Source organism: Culex pipiens, chromosome 2, assembly GCF_016801865.2.
Source record: "Culex pipiens pallens isolate TS chromosome 2, TS_CPP_V2, whole genome shotgun sequence".
Taxonomy (NCBI): domain Eukaryota; kingdom Metazoa; phylum Arthropoda; class Insecta; order Diptera; family Culicidae; genus Culex; species Culex pipiens.
Genome location: NC_068938.1, coordinates 164,052,635 through 164,067,448, shown reverse-complemented (window position 1 = coordinate 164,067,448; position 14,814 = coordinate 164,052,635). Strand labels below are relative to the sequence as shown.

At 33.3% G+C, this 14,814-nt stretch overlaps 1 protein-coding gene across 1 annotated transcript; it reads right to left on the bottom strand.

Moving 5' to 3' along the window:
• Positions 1-12,007: 12,007 nt before the first annotated feature.
• LOC120418466 (odorant receptor 24a-like) lies at positions 12,008-13,408 on the bottom strand. Its single transcript, XM_052708301.1, has 3 exons — positions 12,624-13,408; positions 12,320-12,563; positions 12,008-12,261 (listed from the first exon to the last, which is right to left on the bottom strand). The coding sequence occupies exons 1-3, from the start codon at positions 13,406-13,408 to the stop codon at positions 12,052-12,054; spliced, it is 1,239 nt and encodes a 412-aa protein (XP_052564261.1). The 3' UTR covers positions 12,008-12,051.
• Positions 13,409-14,814: the final 1,406 nt, after the last annotated feature.

Below are 14,814 nucleotides of genomic sequence, written 5' to 3'. Positions count from 1 at the left end.
GGTAGTAACAATATAGTTTAAAGTTCAATTACCATATGAAAAAAAGTTTTTATATGGTACTTTTTTATGCGGGGTCCCCTACACAACCCTTTCAAAAGAATTCATTTTCATTGAGAAGAACTTGAGAAATGGTAAAATCCGTAAAAAATCACTTTGACCCAATCTCACCCCCCAGACCCAATGTCACCCCTACTGACGGTACTAAAAACCAAAAGTGATGATTATGATGAGGGCTTAAAATGCTGAAAACGATTACACAAAAAAAAACGACTCGATCGATTTTCACAAACATTTTCCTTTATGATTTTTTGATTGATATGTTAGAGTATACCAGAAAGGTCAACTTTTGAATTTTTAAGACTGAGTCCACGAACAGGGCTTTATCAATTTGTTATGGAAGTCGTTTGGACCACACCAATCTGTCCGAAAATTTCACATAGCATAACTAGGGCAAAATTCCATTGAATTTCAAAATTAAACACGCCCCTGAAAGAACTCAAGAAGTGAAACAAACTCCCTTTATTTAAATTTTACTGAAAAAATGCATATTTTTTAAAAGAAGTGTTCCATTCAGATATCAACTCGATTCGACCTGGAGATTGTTGGGGACAGCTGGAATTACTCTTTGAGACTCTGAATGGTTTGGGTAAGACTTTTCTTTAAATGAATTATTTTGGTTTAATTTGGGTTTGCTCGGGAGACTTCTTAGATCCAGTTTTTTTTGGTGATAATGTTATCAAATTAGTGTTTCTAAGTATATGTTACAATAGATACCTGCATACAAATGTATTTATGTCCCATACAAACCTTCGGATAATCGAACTTCGGATAATCGAACTTCGGATAATCGAGTCTGAACTTTATTTATTTGTTAGCGAAGGGAGTCAAAAACGTGAATTTAAGGTCGAATTTTAATTGAAAAAAAAAAAACAATTTAACACAACTAAATGAAATAACATGAAAATACCAGGGCTGCGGAGTCGGGTCATATTTCAAACGACTCCGACTCCGACTCCGACTCCGGCTTTCTCAGATTAGCCGACTCCGACTCCGACTCCGGCTCCAGCTTTCAACAAATGGTTGGCTCCGACTCCGACTCCGACTCCGGCCTACCAACTCTAGCCGACTCCGACTCCGACTCCGACTCCAGATTTCAACAAATGGTTGGCTCCGACTCCGACTCCACATATTGTTAAATGTTTCAAAAGTTAGTTAACTATTCAGCAGTTCCATATGAAAGTTAAAGAAAAAAAATAAAAGTGCTTCGATTTAGCTCAAAATTTTTCTGGGGGTTCCTTGGCCAAAATAATTAGACCCGTATTTTTTTGTTTGGCCATTAGGGTGGCCTACGCCGTGTTAGGGTGGTTCGAAAAATGGCCATTTTCATCGATTTTCACAAAAATCACTTTTTTCAAAAAATCATAACTTCGCTCCATTTCAACCGATTTTAGCTGTCTAGGGCGCAAATGAAAGATGATAAGTTGGACTTCAAAAAAAAAATAATGTGGAGTTTCAAAAATCTAGCCTAACATTTAAAAAAGTCTTATGAAAACATCAAATGCCGTTTTGACGGTGTCTGGACCAAAGAGCCTATATCTGAAAATATTTTTAACGGATTCCTCGGACAATTTTACATAACATATCAAAAATTGGGCGAGGTTCATTAACAGGATTCAGAGATATGATTTTTTGAAAATAAAATCCGGGTTTTTCGACGCGCCGCGCGCAAAAACGGGAGATTGACGAAATTGGCAAAAAATCAACTTTTTTCACTAAAACTGCGATAACTCGAAAATTTCAGCGATGACCTATACATGTTAGGGTACCAAATTTTTTGTAATTGAAATATGCAACTTTTGGTACCCTAAGAAAAATAAGTTAAGTAAAAGTAAAGTAAAGAAAATAAACGGAAAAAAAGTTTCTAGGTTACAAGTTTTATACGTTATGGAAACAGAAATCAAAAAATATCTTCAGTTTTAGAGGCATTTTGAGAAGAACAGTTTTGTAAGTAAATTTGGATTTATTTACTTAACCTCAAATTTGAAAATATTTTTTTTTCAAAGCTAATAAATTTAAATATTAAATTGTAATTTTTGAATGAATAACTAAAAGAAACCTGGCCTTAATGATCTATTGAACATTAATATTCAATTTGCTCACATTCAGGCTGACATTTGTAAGTAGCACAGTGACAGGCACCTTGTTTTTAAATGACAATTTTAAACGAAACATTTTTTTTGGTTTTTTTAAGACGTACATGGACATCACGCCATGGCTGAAGGAGATTATTTTTGCAAATCAATGTATCTAAACAATTTCTTCGTGGAAAGGACGCTTAAGATGTCCTTTTCAAAAATCTGTGACATGGAAAATATTTTACCCTGGAAATTTTTAATTTATTTTAATTTTAAAATTTTATGCTTTTAAAAGGAGGCGCACGATATTTCTTAAATCTTCACCTAAAACGAAGCTTTATGAATGATCTTGCGCCTCCATCAAAATATATGAAAAAACTTAAAATATAATAAAAAAACAAATATCCACAAGTAAAATATTTTCTAGGTCACAAATATTTCATTTTTTTTAAGGTGAATTGATATGCAATGATTATCACCTTCCGTCATATTGGCGTGGGACAAACAGTATGAGAAAATTTGTACCAGTTGATAATATTTTGATTTTGTTTTTTTTTTTATAATATTTGAAAAAATAAATTAAAATCCTATATTTTGTTCTACACATTTTTTTATTAGTTCATTTTTGTACTGAATTCTTGAGATTTGTTCAACGATAATTTGCAACGATATCAAAATAGTTTACCTAAAATCAACATCAACATCAACAATCAATGATTATTTCAAAATTTGTTGCAACTTGTTTTGATATTTTTTGTTAGTTTCAATTATTTTAAATGCAACACTTTGATTTTCTTGTACTCAGTTATAAACAAAATGCGCATGTTGAGTTCCAAGTAAGAGATTGTTATTATCGTTGATTATTTGTTACAAAAGTTAAACTGTCAGTGACTTTTTTCGATTTGCAAAAACAGTGATTACTATTTTTAATCTTTTTATGTACCTCGTAATTTTTTCCTAAAAAATGATTTAACTTAAAACTTCCAAGACATATGCTATCGGGGTAAAAGATGACTGTGTGTGTACTTTTTTCAGAAATAACTGGATGAAATTTGGTCAAATTTGAATTGAAAAGGCACATAAAAATAGGAAAAAGGAAGCATTCAAGAATCAATGAGATATGTCTGACTACACAAACAATATTTTTTATTATTTTTTAAATTATGATACTACATACTTGGGCAAGAGGTTATCATTTAGTGATTATAGTGTAATAACACAATGAGAGCTTTTCAATCACAATAAAAAGTTTCAAAAACTGATCTTATACATATTTTTTGTTAAATTTAAGATAACTCCGGCTCCGACTCCGACTCCGGGTTGTCAGAAATCTTCGGCTCCGACTCCGACTCCGACTCCAGCTCTTAAAATTTAGCCGACTCCGGCTCCGACTCCGACTCCAGCTGTTCGAGTTTTGACGACTCCGACTCCGACTCCGACTCCAGGTCCCCAAAAAGACCCGACTCCACCGACTCCGGCTCCGACTCCGACTCCGACTCCACAGCCCTGGAAAATACTTACTATTCTTGTCATTCTCAAACGGCAAAACGGCATACTCTACAAAAGTTTCAGTTCTTCTACCGAAAAGTAATACTTTTCAATATTGTTTTGATTTCAACGGTGAATTGACTAAACCCATGGACGTTTGACTTAAAATTCCATTCAATTGGTTTTTTTCAATTCTGTTTTTTCAATCCTCATGGATAATAATTCCGGTTTTGCATTGACTTTCTTATTCTTAAAAGATTTAATAGTTTTAAAAAGAGTGTGAAATATTGTTCAACTTCATACTTTTATCATCCTTCAAGAGATTCCTTTTTTTATATTGGGTTACCAACTCACATGAAATCGGAAAAAGTTGCCCCGACCCCTCTTCGATTTCCGTGAAACTTTGTCCTAAGGGGTACTTTTTGTTCCTGATCACGAATCCGAGGTCCGTTTTTTTATATCTAATGACGGAGGGGCGGTACGACCCCTTTCATTTTTGAACATGCAATAAAAGAGGTATTTTTCAATAATTTGCTGCCTGAAACGGTGATGAGATAGAAATTTGGTGTCAAAGAGACTTTTATGTAAAACAGAATGCCCGATTTGATGGAGTACTCAAAATTCCGAAAAAACGTATTATTCATCGAAAAAAACACTAAAAAAGTTTTAAAAATTCTGCCATTTTCCTTTACAGGGTAATTTTTCTTTTAGAACAAAAATTTTCATTTTAAAATTTAGTTTTTTTTGTAACTTTGCAGTGTAATTTTTTAGAGTGTAACAATGTTTTACAAAGTAGTTTATATATCGAAATTTGTGTAAATATCTGCTTTACAACTTTGTAAAACATTGTTACACTCTATAAAATAACCCTGCAAAGTTTTTTAAAAAACACGAAATTTTAAAATGAAAAATTTGTTCTAAAAAATGACCCTTCTGGGTTAATGTAGATTCGAAAAGTACATTAAATTTCCCTTAAAATTACATGTTCCAAAATAATTTTATAGTTGAGTAACGGAAAATGGCAGAGTTTTTGAAAACATTTTAGTGGTTTTTTTCGATGAACAATACGTTTTTTTCTGAATTTTGAGTACGCCATCAAATCGGGCGTATTATATACCGTAAACCGGGGTGATTTTGATAGGATTTCAATTTGTTTTTGAAATATTTTCCAACAGGTAAGGGGTTTCTCAAGATTATTATTTTTAAAACATGTACTGGGGTAGGCCACACAAAGTCCATGCACTATTTTGGAAAAAAAGTTTTTTCAATAGTGTTTAGAAAAATAGTTACGTTAAAAATTCTTAGTTTAAATTCCGGGGTGACTTTGATAGTCATAGTTTTTCTTGTTAAAATCATATTTAAGATGTTCAAACTTTATTTGTACGTTAAATGTACCATCTCTAAAGTAGCTGATAAAGGTTTTTAAGAAAAACCTAATCAATTTATATTTAGTTAACTAAGTTTATAAGCTTTTTATCAAAATACTAATAAATTTTACATAAAATTGTTGAAAAGTAGGAATTTTGCCTGAAATTTGTTAAAACTAGTTTTGTTTATAAAATTATCGATTTATATTGCATTTTAAATTGAATAGGGGAGAGTGGGGAGACTTGATCCCCGGGGACACTTGATCCCAAGCCTGTATCTCGTCAGCATGTGGGTAAAACAATTTGCTTTGTTCTAGAAAGTTGTGCGAAATTGACTAAAACTCATTGTAGAAAACAAAGAAAAAAAATTAAAAAATATTTAGATTGAGTTACACACATTTTTCTAAAAAGTGCTGCAAAAAACTTCCAAGAGATCTTTTTTCTTTGTTTTGATAAGTATAGAAAACACTCAAAAATTATTCAAAAAAATATTGTTTATACATGAATTGTTTTATACACATATCAACTCCAAAACCCTTACGCATTTGACGTTAAATTTATCGTCATACTATTTTTACAATCAATTGTTTAAAAAAGTGCGTTTAGGGAGACTTGATCCCTGCATTTTTACAGTAACTGGAATCAGCCTCAAGATTAAATAATTGGGCTGGGTTTTCGTACATAGTTTCCTTTAGTATAGTTGTACATAACTTACTGCAGTTTGAACCATTTTTCAAAAGTTTTGTAAACAAAAATTACGAGCTTTTGTAAACATGGTCAATTTTGTTCTAAAAAAGAAAATTTTAAGTTTTTAAATATTTTACATGCTAAACTTGTAATATTTTGAACACAAACGTATAGGTTTAATGTGAAATTGCTGTTACTTTTAGAAAATTAAAAGTTTGGATGAATAAAAAACATTTTGCTTAAGATTTCTTTAAAATGTTGGAAGGGGGATCAAATTACCCCCAACATTTTGAAAATGCCTGTTTAAAATATTTTTTAAAAACGCTTGGCATGATTCGAAGAGTTTATCTGATGAAATACCCTTATCAGTCAAACATAGTTGAATGTTTAAGCTTTCAATTCATGCAAAAAGATCATAGTTTTGTGAGAAATTGACAGAGTTATGTGCGATACAAAAAAAGGGGATCAAGTCTCCCCACTCTCCCCTACAAAGCACGAATCACAAGTTTTCACATTTTACATGAAATTTGTTCAACTGAAATTGCCTATAAATTTGGAGATTTTTTTTTAATTGTGTTTCAAGGACACATAATTTTTATTATTTACAAACTTATTTAACATTCTCCTAGTGGAAAATTGTCCAAAGAACCCGAAAATGCATTCCGTTTTCCGATTCAAAATCATGTTCATTGAGAAAATCATGACACTTTAAGAAGTTTTAAATAATGACTTCAGCGCCGTACCTAGGGGTTGGCGCAGTTGGCGACCGCCAAGGGCGCAGGCCCTTGGGGGCGCCGAAATCGATGATTGTACAAAATTTTCATGTCAGTTATAACATCCTCATTAGATATTTGAAACAGAAAGGGCGCCAAATTATAAAGTAGAACTACAAATAACTAGATAATTTAGTTTAAAATATTTAAAAAAATATTTTGGGGCGCCAAAATCAATTGTATGAATATTTCTACCGAAGTTTTTTTGAAATTCATTCTTAATGCTAAATCGTGGGCTTACCTTCAAGTTTGAAAAAAAATCGTGGGCTTACCTTCAAGTTTGACTTTTAAACTTAAAAATCTAAAAATTTCATAGAAGTGGTGTGTTTTTTTTTTCTTTCAGTGTATTTTTTCGGAAAGCCCGTCAAATTTCCTACAAGTTTGTCTTTGACCACTTTTTGATACGATGCAACGGTTGGAGATACAGAAATATTTATCGAGTGAAACTGGCTCCATATACACAAAAATGGCTTACATAAGTATAGGATAACAAGTCTACAAAGTTTTATTGAAATCGGAGATGATCGAGAAAACAGTGCCTAAAATATTCCTGTTTTGGGCTGGAATTGCTCCTTAATGAAATCTGAAAAATATAAAGCCAACTAAATTCCTACAATAAATTTTTGATTCAACCTATCTCTAATTAATATCTACGGAACAATAACATCAATTTATCAAAATGCTCGTAAATTTGGGAGGGGCGCCAAATTGATGCTTCGCCAAGGGCGCCGTGGACCCAAGGTACGGCTCTGAATGACTTTCATCAACATTTTCTTAATTATAGTTAACTAACTTTTTAAACATTTCAAAATTTTATGCAAAGTTCTTCTTGAGGTACTTTGAACACTTCTCTACCACGGTCAATATGATTCTGAACCATTCCGTACGTATTTTAATTGTACTCTTCATTTTGCAGAAAAATCGTAAACCTATCAAAGTCACCCCGGCTATCAAAGTCACCCCGTTTTACGGTACATATAAAATATTTATTCCGTGCTCATTATATCATTACTTAATTTCACTTTTATGGTTTGTGTTCTTCAGATTAGTACATTTATATTTGAGTTGCAAAATATAGAAAGGTTTTTTTTAACCTTCTTAAACATTGGCAATACATAAACCTGAAACATATAACAAGTTAAGGTAGGGTAGTCATTAATGAGACACTTTTGGTTTTTAACTTTCAACGATTTTTGTATTTTTTTCATCAGCATGTTTTAATGAGGTTTTTGTTGTTTACATTGTTTTTATGTTTCTAACATTGACCAAAATATGAGATTGATATTACGTCTACAGCCCGAGTTATTCAACTGTCTCATTGTTGACGTACTTGGCAGGAACAATGAGACAGCTGGGGAACAATGAGACACTCTACAAAAATCAATACATTTCTAGTAAAACATCATGTTTTAATACTGTTCCATTGCAGGTGACTTGCTTTGAACATTTTCAAGCAATTTTGTCAATATGAACCTTCAAATAACAAAAGTTAAACTTAAAAGTGTTTAAATTTTGTAAAATCCATATATTTTACGAAATAACTTTATATTTTTGGTTAAATGAAGTTCAAACACAATAAATATGTCAAAATTCACTTCCAATTCATGTTTTGAAAGATTTCCATAGATTTTGAAAAGTTTAATGAATAAAAATCAAAGTGTCTCATTGTTACCCATGGGCCGAAAAGAGTGGGGAACAATGAGACAGCCCTGGATTCTGGGTATATTCTAAATTTTGGTCAAACCTAATAAAAGGACATTGTAGCCCAACTCATGCCCTGTGAAATGACGAAAGAAATTTGGAGAAATATTAGTTTTTGTGTTAATGGCAGCCTATGAGCGAAAATGTAATTTTTAGTCAAAATTTATTTTTACACCCCAGAATCAAACATGTATGAAAAACTTTACAAGGGAGCATCCATATCCAAAGCAACTATTATGGCAGACGTGTATCTAGTAGACACACCTTTCCCCCAAATATGAGCCTGATAGTTGAAACTACGACTTGTGAGAGCCATTTTATCATTGTTCCCCGTGTCTCTTTGATGACTACTCTACCCTTTTCTATTTTGTAAATCCAGGAGTTTTTATTCATTGCTTTTTGCAAACAAAAAAAGTTGTATTCTGATCCTCATATACAGGTGAAATTTTTGAGATTTAATTCATATTTAAAATATTTTCCACTATTTGTCGATTTTTGAAATTTAATTAATGAATTTCTCTATTGTCTTTGTATGTTGTATTTTATCAATTAACAAAAATAAAAGAGGTGATGTGATTTCAATTAACCCTTCTCTCTGATTTAACTGCACATTTATTAAAGATTTTCCTAAATATACCATCAGCAATTTCCACCAATTTTTAACCACCTAATCAACGCAACGCAACCATTTGGCTCCGATTGATAAAACTGTTGAATCGATGCGATCGGCCAGGGCGTCGTCGCAACCAAACCAAAGTCTGAAAATAACCATCCGCGAGGTTCGGGGTTTTTCCCGCGCTTTTTCCACGGCACGTGCCTTCGGAACTTATTTCTCCTCTGTCAGGGTGAGGAAAAAAAGTCGAAACAAATCACAGCCCTTCGGTGAAAACATCAGCCTAGACGGCCTAAAACTTGAAATGGGTGAGAAAGGATAATTGTTTTAGCACCACCTAGTCAGATATAGCCATAGTCGACGGGTGATGGGCCAGGCCAGAACCAACCTGTAGCCAACAACGCCGTTCAAGGTCTAAAATGGGTGGCGAATTGGTTCTGGTCGGATCACCCCCTTGTCGGAAGCATTTAAATGGAGGTCCCATCATTTGCTATCACTAAAAAGAGATAGTGGTGAGTTATAAGTAAAAAAAGAGTTTTTAAAAACGTGCTAAAACAAGGAAACACGTAAAACATTACATCATATGTAAGTAAAGTCACTTATGATATGGTGTCATAAAAGTAAAAAAAAAAAAAACAAACCAATTCATTCAATAAATCTATAACTAAATACAGCAATTATACCAAAAAATAAAAAAAATCGAAGATTTTTTAAATTACTCTACGGCCATTCCTAAAGTCCGCCAAATATCGCAAATCCAACCGTCGTAAACCCCCTCCTGCCCCCTCACTTTTGTTGATTCGATGAAAATAGCAAATTAGAAAATTGGCTCGTGGATAGCATTGGTGGTGAATGTGCTTTCCAATTGCTACCGGTGGCTCAGGAGTCAGTCGTTTCCAGGCGAACGGAGCTTTAAGTCGAACTCGAAAGCGCGCGAAACACGGTGTGCACAAATTTCCCAGCCCATTTTGGATTAACTGCTGCTCATTAAGCGCAAAATGAGTCGTCCTCCGGCCTTCCGGATCCCAGTGGTAACTGTTTGTGTATGTGTGTCTGAGTGTTTGTTTTTTTTTGTAGGACAACTTGTAGGCGGTAGGAAGTCGAGTTTGTTTTTAAACTAATTTAGTAACCTCGCAAAAAAAAAATGAGCAGCTCATTTGACTGCCTCTATTAAATTAAAGTAAATGACTTTCAAGGATACCTCCATAATGCTGTCTACTCTAGAAGTTTATTTCGCAACAATCATTAAAACTTTTGCTGGAGAAAAATAATTAACTCCACGAAAGTTTAAACAGCACGCGATACAAATTTTGTGCTTTTCAACTCTTTCTTTTGCAAAAAATACAAAAGGGCAACAGTAGAAGCAAATAAAACTTAAATCTCCAAATGCTCTTGGCTTAATACAGCAATTCCCCACGAAAATGGCATGATCTGAAAAAAAGTTCTCCGATCGGGCTCAAAATTTTTCTAGAGTTTCCTTGGCCGAAATAATTAGACCCGATTTTTTTTTGTTAGGCCATTAGGGTGACCACGCCGTGTTAGGGTGGTCCGAAAAATGGAAATTTTCGCCGATTTTCGCAAAAACCACCTTTTCAAAAAAATCATAGCTCCGCAACATTTCAATCGATTTTAGCTGTCTTATTAGATATGCTTTTAAGGAAAAAAATGTTAGAAGTTGCAAATATCTAGCCTAACATTTGAAAAGGTCAAATGAAAACCTAAAATGCTGTTTTGAAGGTCTTGGGACCAAAGAGCTTATGTCTAAAAATGTTTTTATCAGATTCCTCGGAAAATTTTACATAATAAATCAAAAAAATGGTGAAGTGATGATTTCAATAGTCCGAGCCACGTAGCCCAGTGGTAACGCTTCCGCCTCGTAAGCGGTAAATCGGGGTTCAAATCCCGGCTCGGAACAACACAACTGGTGATCTTTTCCCTTCTGGAATCGATTGCTTAGTAAAGGGAAGGTAGTGTATCGTCACAAACTGGACCTTATCACGACACCTTAGGGAGGCGACCTATTGAATGTTAACATTAACCTTAACATGTTAACATTAGGTTAAGAATGAAACTGCCACTGAATCCGCTTTGTAAATGCCGGCCCCGATACTCTTCAAGGGTGTTCCCCTCAGGAACTGGGAAAGATTTACTTTTTTACTTATGATTTCAATATTCCGAGATAAGATTTTTTGGAAATAAAAACTGGGGTTTTCCACGCGCCGCGGAGAAAAAAATAACTAATAATAATAAAATCTGTAGGTCATAAAACTTTTTGATTTTTTCTCTTTAAAAATTTTGATAAACTGTTATACTTTTAGAGCTACAATTTATTTTTATGAATCATTAAATATACAATTTTTTAAACTAATTAATAATTCTGCAAATAATATTTAAGTGACGAAAATGAGAAATTTGTTGTACAGATTCACCGAATCACCTAGTTTTTAACCCAAAAGATTTGCATGTTTTCATTTACTCCCGCTCTCTTACGAAAATATTTTGCAAATAATTAGAAAATAGCTTAAAACTTCATCATTTGATACAAGCAGTCCAGACTCGAATATCAGAAGTCTCGATTTTCCAAAGTTCCAATCACGAACAAAAAACATTTTTTTCGTTTTTTTTTCATTTTCTTTTTTTAACATAAAATTCGAGTTCTGCAAACCCAATTTAGTCAAATTTGAGTTGTTGATTGTCTATTGAAAAATAAAATGCATTTTTCAATGTTACATCATCGCCATTTTGGCCGACATCTTTGATTTAAAAATCCTAAATAATTTTCGTGTATTTTAGGGTTCATACTTTTAAGTTTCGTCCAAATCGGAGCACCTTGATACGACCTGTGACACACTGGTGAAAAACTCGCTCTTAAGCTCAACAATCCAAAAAATCCATCAACGAAAAAAAATAAATTTTTTTCGTGATTCGATTATCCGAATTTGTACCAGCCCAATCGGATTTTTTTTTCTGACTAGTCCTAATGATAACCTACAACTTTGCCCAAGACACCAAATCGATCAAAAAATCCTTTCTCGAGACACAGATTATCGATTGTTTTCATAGCACTTTTTTTTTTGGACAGCCCCTAATTTGACTTGTATGAAGAAAGTATTATATTAATCAAAAAATACAATAAAAAGCCGAAATTCAAGAGAATTCTGTTTATTATTAAACGTCAAAACTAGTTCAAACAAGTTTTTGATGATAGTTTTTGTCTACTAAATTTTGTGAGGTGGAAACATTCTAAACATTTCCGTGATACGTTCAAATGTAATGATGCTCAGGAATTAATCACTTCTGAACGTGAGCAACAGTGCCAGAATGCTGTAGATCGTTCGGATAACTTCTGTGAAAGTGGGCATACTCAGTGGGTAGAAAATCATCGAGAAACAGTTTGGCTGCTGGGCCGCTTCCAGCATGAAACGCAGCACCTTTTGATTTTGGATCGTCCACGTGTACCAGGAGATGTCGTAGATTTCACGCTGGAGCTCCTCTTTCTGTACAGAATTTTTTGTGGAGATTATGAATTGTGTTTTAAAAGTTCTGAAGACTTACCTTAGTTCCCAGCAGAGTTGGTAGTAGACAAAAGACAAATAATTGATAAGTTATAAATACTGCCGATCCATATCCAGCAATCCACGAAAGCTGAAAATTAAAAACGTTAATTTTGGAATTCCAATGGAGAATATGTGAACATACCGTTACAATGGCATACAAAACAAGTACTAACGATGTTCCAAGAGTGGAGAATAGAACAAAGAAATAGCTCCTGTACACTTTCTCGACAATTCGAACAAACCTGAATTTCACAATTCAAACAAGTTAGAAGAAAAATGAAAAAAAGCATATATGCGCTTACTCCATGTGTTCATAATGACGTTTAAAGATATCATTTAATTCTTCCGTAATATCCGTTTCACCTTTCTCCATCTTGGCGTTTACATTTTGAAGTTTAGCTTTCAGCAGATCAATCTGCATTACAGAGCACATCACTGTCATGAAGTATATAATATCCAAGCCAATGTCTTCGGAGACAATAACGATGGACATCACGATTTGCATTACCATATTGAGGATCCATCCATGCCAAGAAAACCGATCGATGAACGGAAGCCAGAATCCGAACGTGAGGGTTTTGTGTCCCGACAGTAGCGTGAACACAATCGGGACAGTCAGCATGGTACAACTGCACGACCCGTAGGCTAGTAGGACAGCTTTGGCTATTACATTCAGCACTTCAATGTAACCCATGAGTACCGCCTTATGCGCTGCTGTTTCTTCCTGAAATAGCTCTTTCGTATACTCTTGGATCCAAAGCAGATTATCGCGATAGTACAGATGGGTGTAAATTTTCATCACAACCTGCAGGCAAATCCCAATCGTAACGAGGCAATAAATCAAATCTTCAACGTGGTGACGCATTTCGTAAACCGTGAAGAAGGTCACGTAGAAGAATAGCAGAATCACCAGAATCAAACCGACAAAATTGAACGAACTCTTTTTGTAGTCTGTTTTCAGTACATCCAGCCCCGTAATGCTGGCCACGTGGTTTGGCATTACGAGGACGTGGTTGTAAAAGTCCAACGGATCCTTGTAAGAGTGGCGAAACACCTTCAGTTGGCTTATCTTTCTTAGATATTCCATGATGTTGGAGGGACGAGCTTCTGAAGACTGGTACAATCTGAGAAATAGTTTACCATCTTTTTGCGAAATTTGAATAGATAAATTGATAGAGATTTAATTGGATATACACTGTGAGAATTTGTCAATTAAAACAGATGTTCAACTGCAACAAGTAAATGAACAATAATACTTAGTAATAAGTAGTCAGTTACAAACAATAAAAACTGTTGCAACTCTTAATGACTTGCATATTATTTTACAACCGTTAACTGAAATCAATTTGTAAAGCCATTTACAATTTAAAGCTAATAAGAATAAGTGCATTAGTATGACTGTCTCTATTAAAACTGCAGTTCCGTTTCACCCTAGTTGACAGTACTTTGAACACATTGTTTCATGAAAAAACATGACTTGCATTCTTCAATCTTACAATCGGAAACCTCACATATCATAATGATTTAAATTATTCTTTGGGGAATTAATGAAAGTGGGCAAAACATCAAGTGGTGGGAATATTTTTCAAGCAAACAGCTGGTTCATTGAATTTCTAGAGATTATTTTCAATTAAAATAATGCTCTGTTATCGTAGTAATTTTCCCAGTAAATAAAAAGTATTTGATTCATAGTTCATTTTGTGGAATAAGTAAATTATAAACTGTTGTTTTGGTTTGTTTTGAAATGCTGTATTTTTCCTAAAAAATAAATTAATTTAAATTAGAAGGGTTTTTTTACTGGTGTTAACAAATTTTCTTACTCAATGTTAGACTGACAGTATTGAATAAAAAAACGATTTAGAAAAAACAAACATTTTTTAATATGGGAAAGATGTTTTCAATTATCAAAACCTCGAATAGGTACCATGGAATGGGAATATGGTTAAGTGTTTATTGATCCTTTCTCCAAGCTTGATTTAAAAGTTTTGAAAATACCAGAAAATTAATGAAGACAATGTTTCAATTAACCATAATATTCAATAGTTGGCCAATAAATGTAGAGATTGTTCCACATAGAAAAACTTATTTTTACTCATTTCAGAAAAATACAATGACGATAACGATTGATATTTTTCACAAGTTTATACTTTAAGATCTCAGTCAAACAAGAAACTGAATAAAAAAATATGATTTTTCCAAGTTTTTCAAAAATATCTTTTGTAGGGATGTTTTTCCTTCTAAAGTATGTTCAAATAAAAACTAAACATTGTTCAAGAACTTTCACTTGAAAATGCCTTTAATTTGAGAACGGTCCGCTTTATCGAAAAAAATAATAAAATCGCTTTCAATTTAAAATTTGATCTTGCATTTAAAAAAATACTATTGTAACTTTGTTTAATAATATTTTAGATTTTTACATTTTTATTATAATCGTAGGAGAAAAACAAACTGGTAAATACATACAAGGTCCAATAACCCAAATTTTCATGTTTT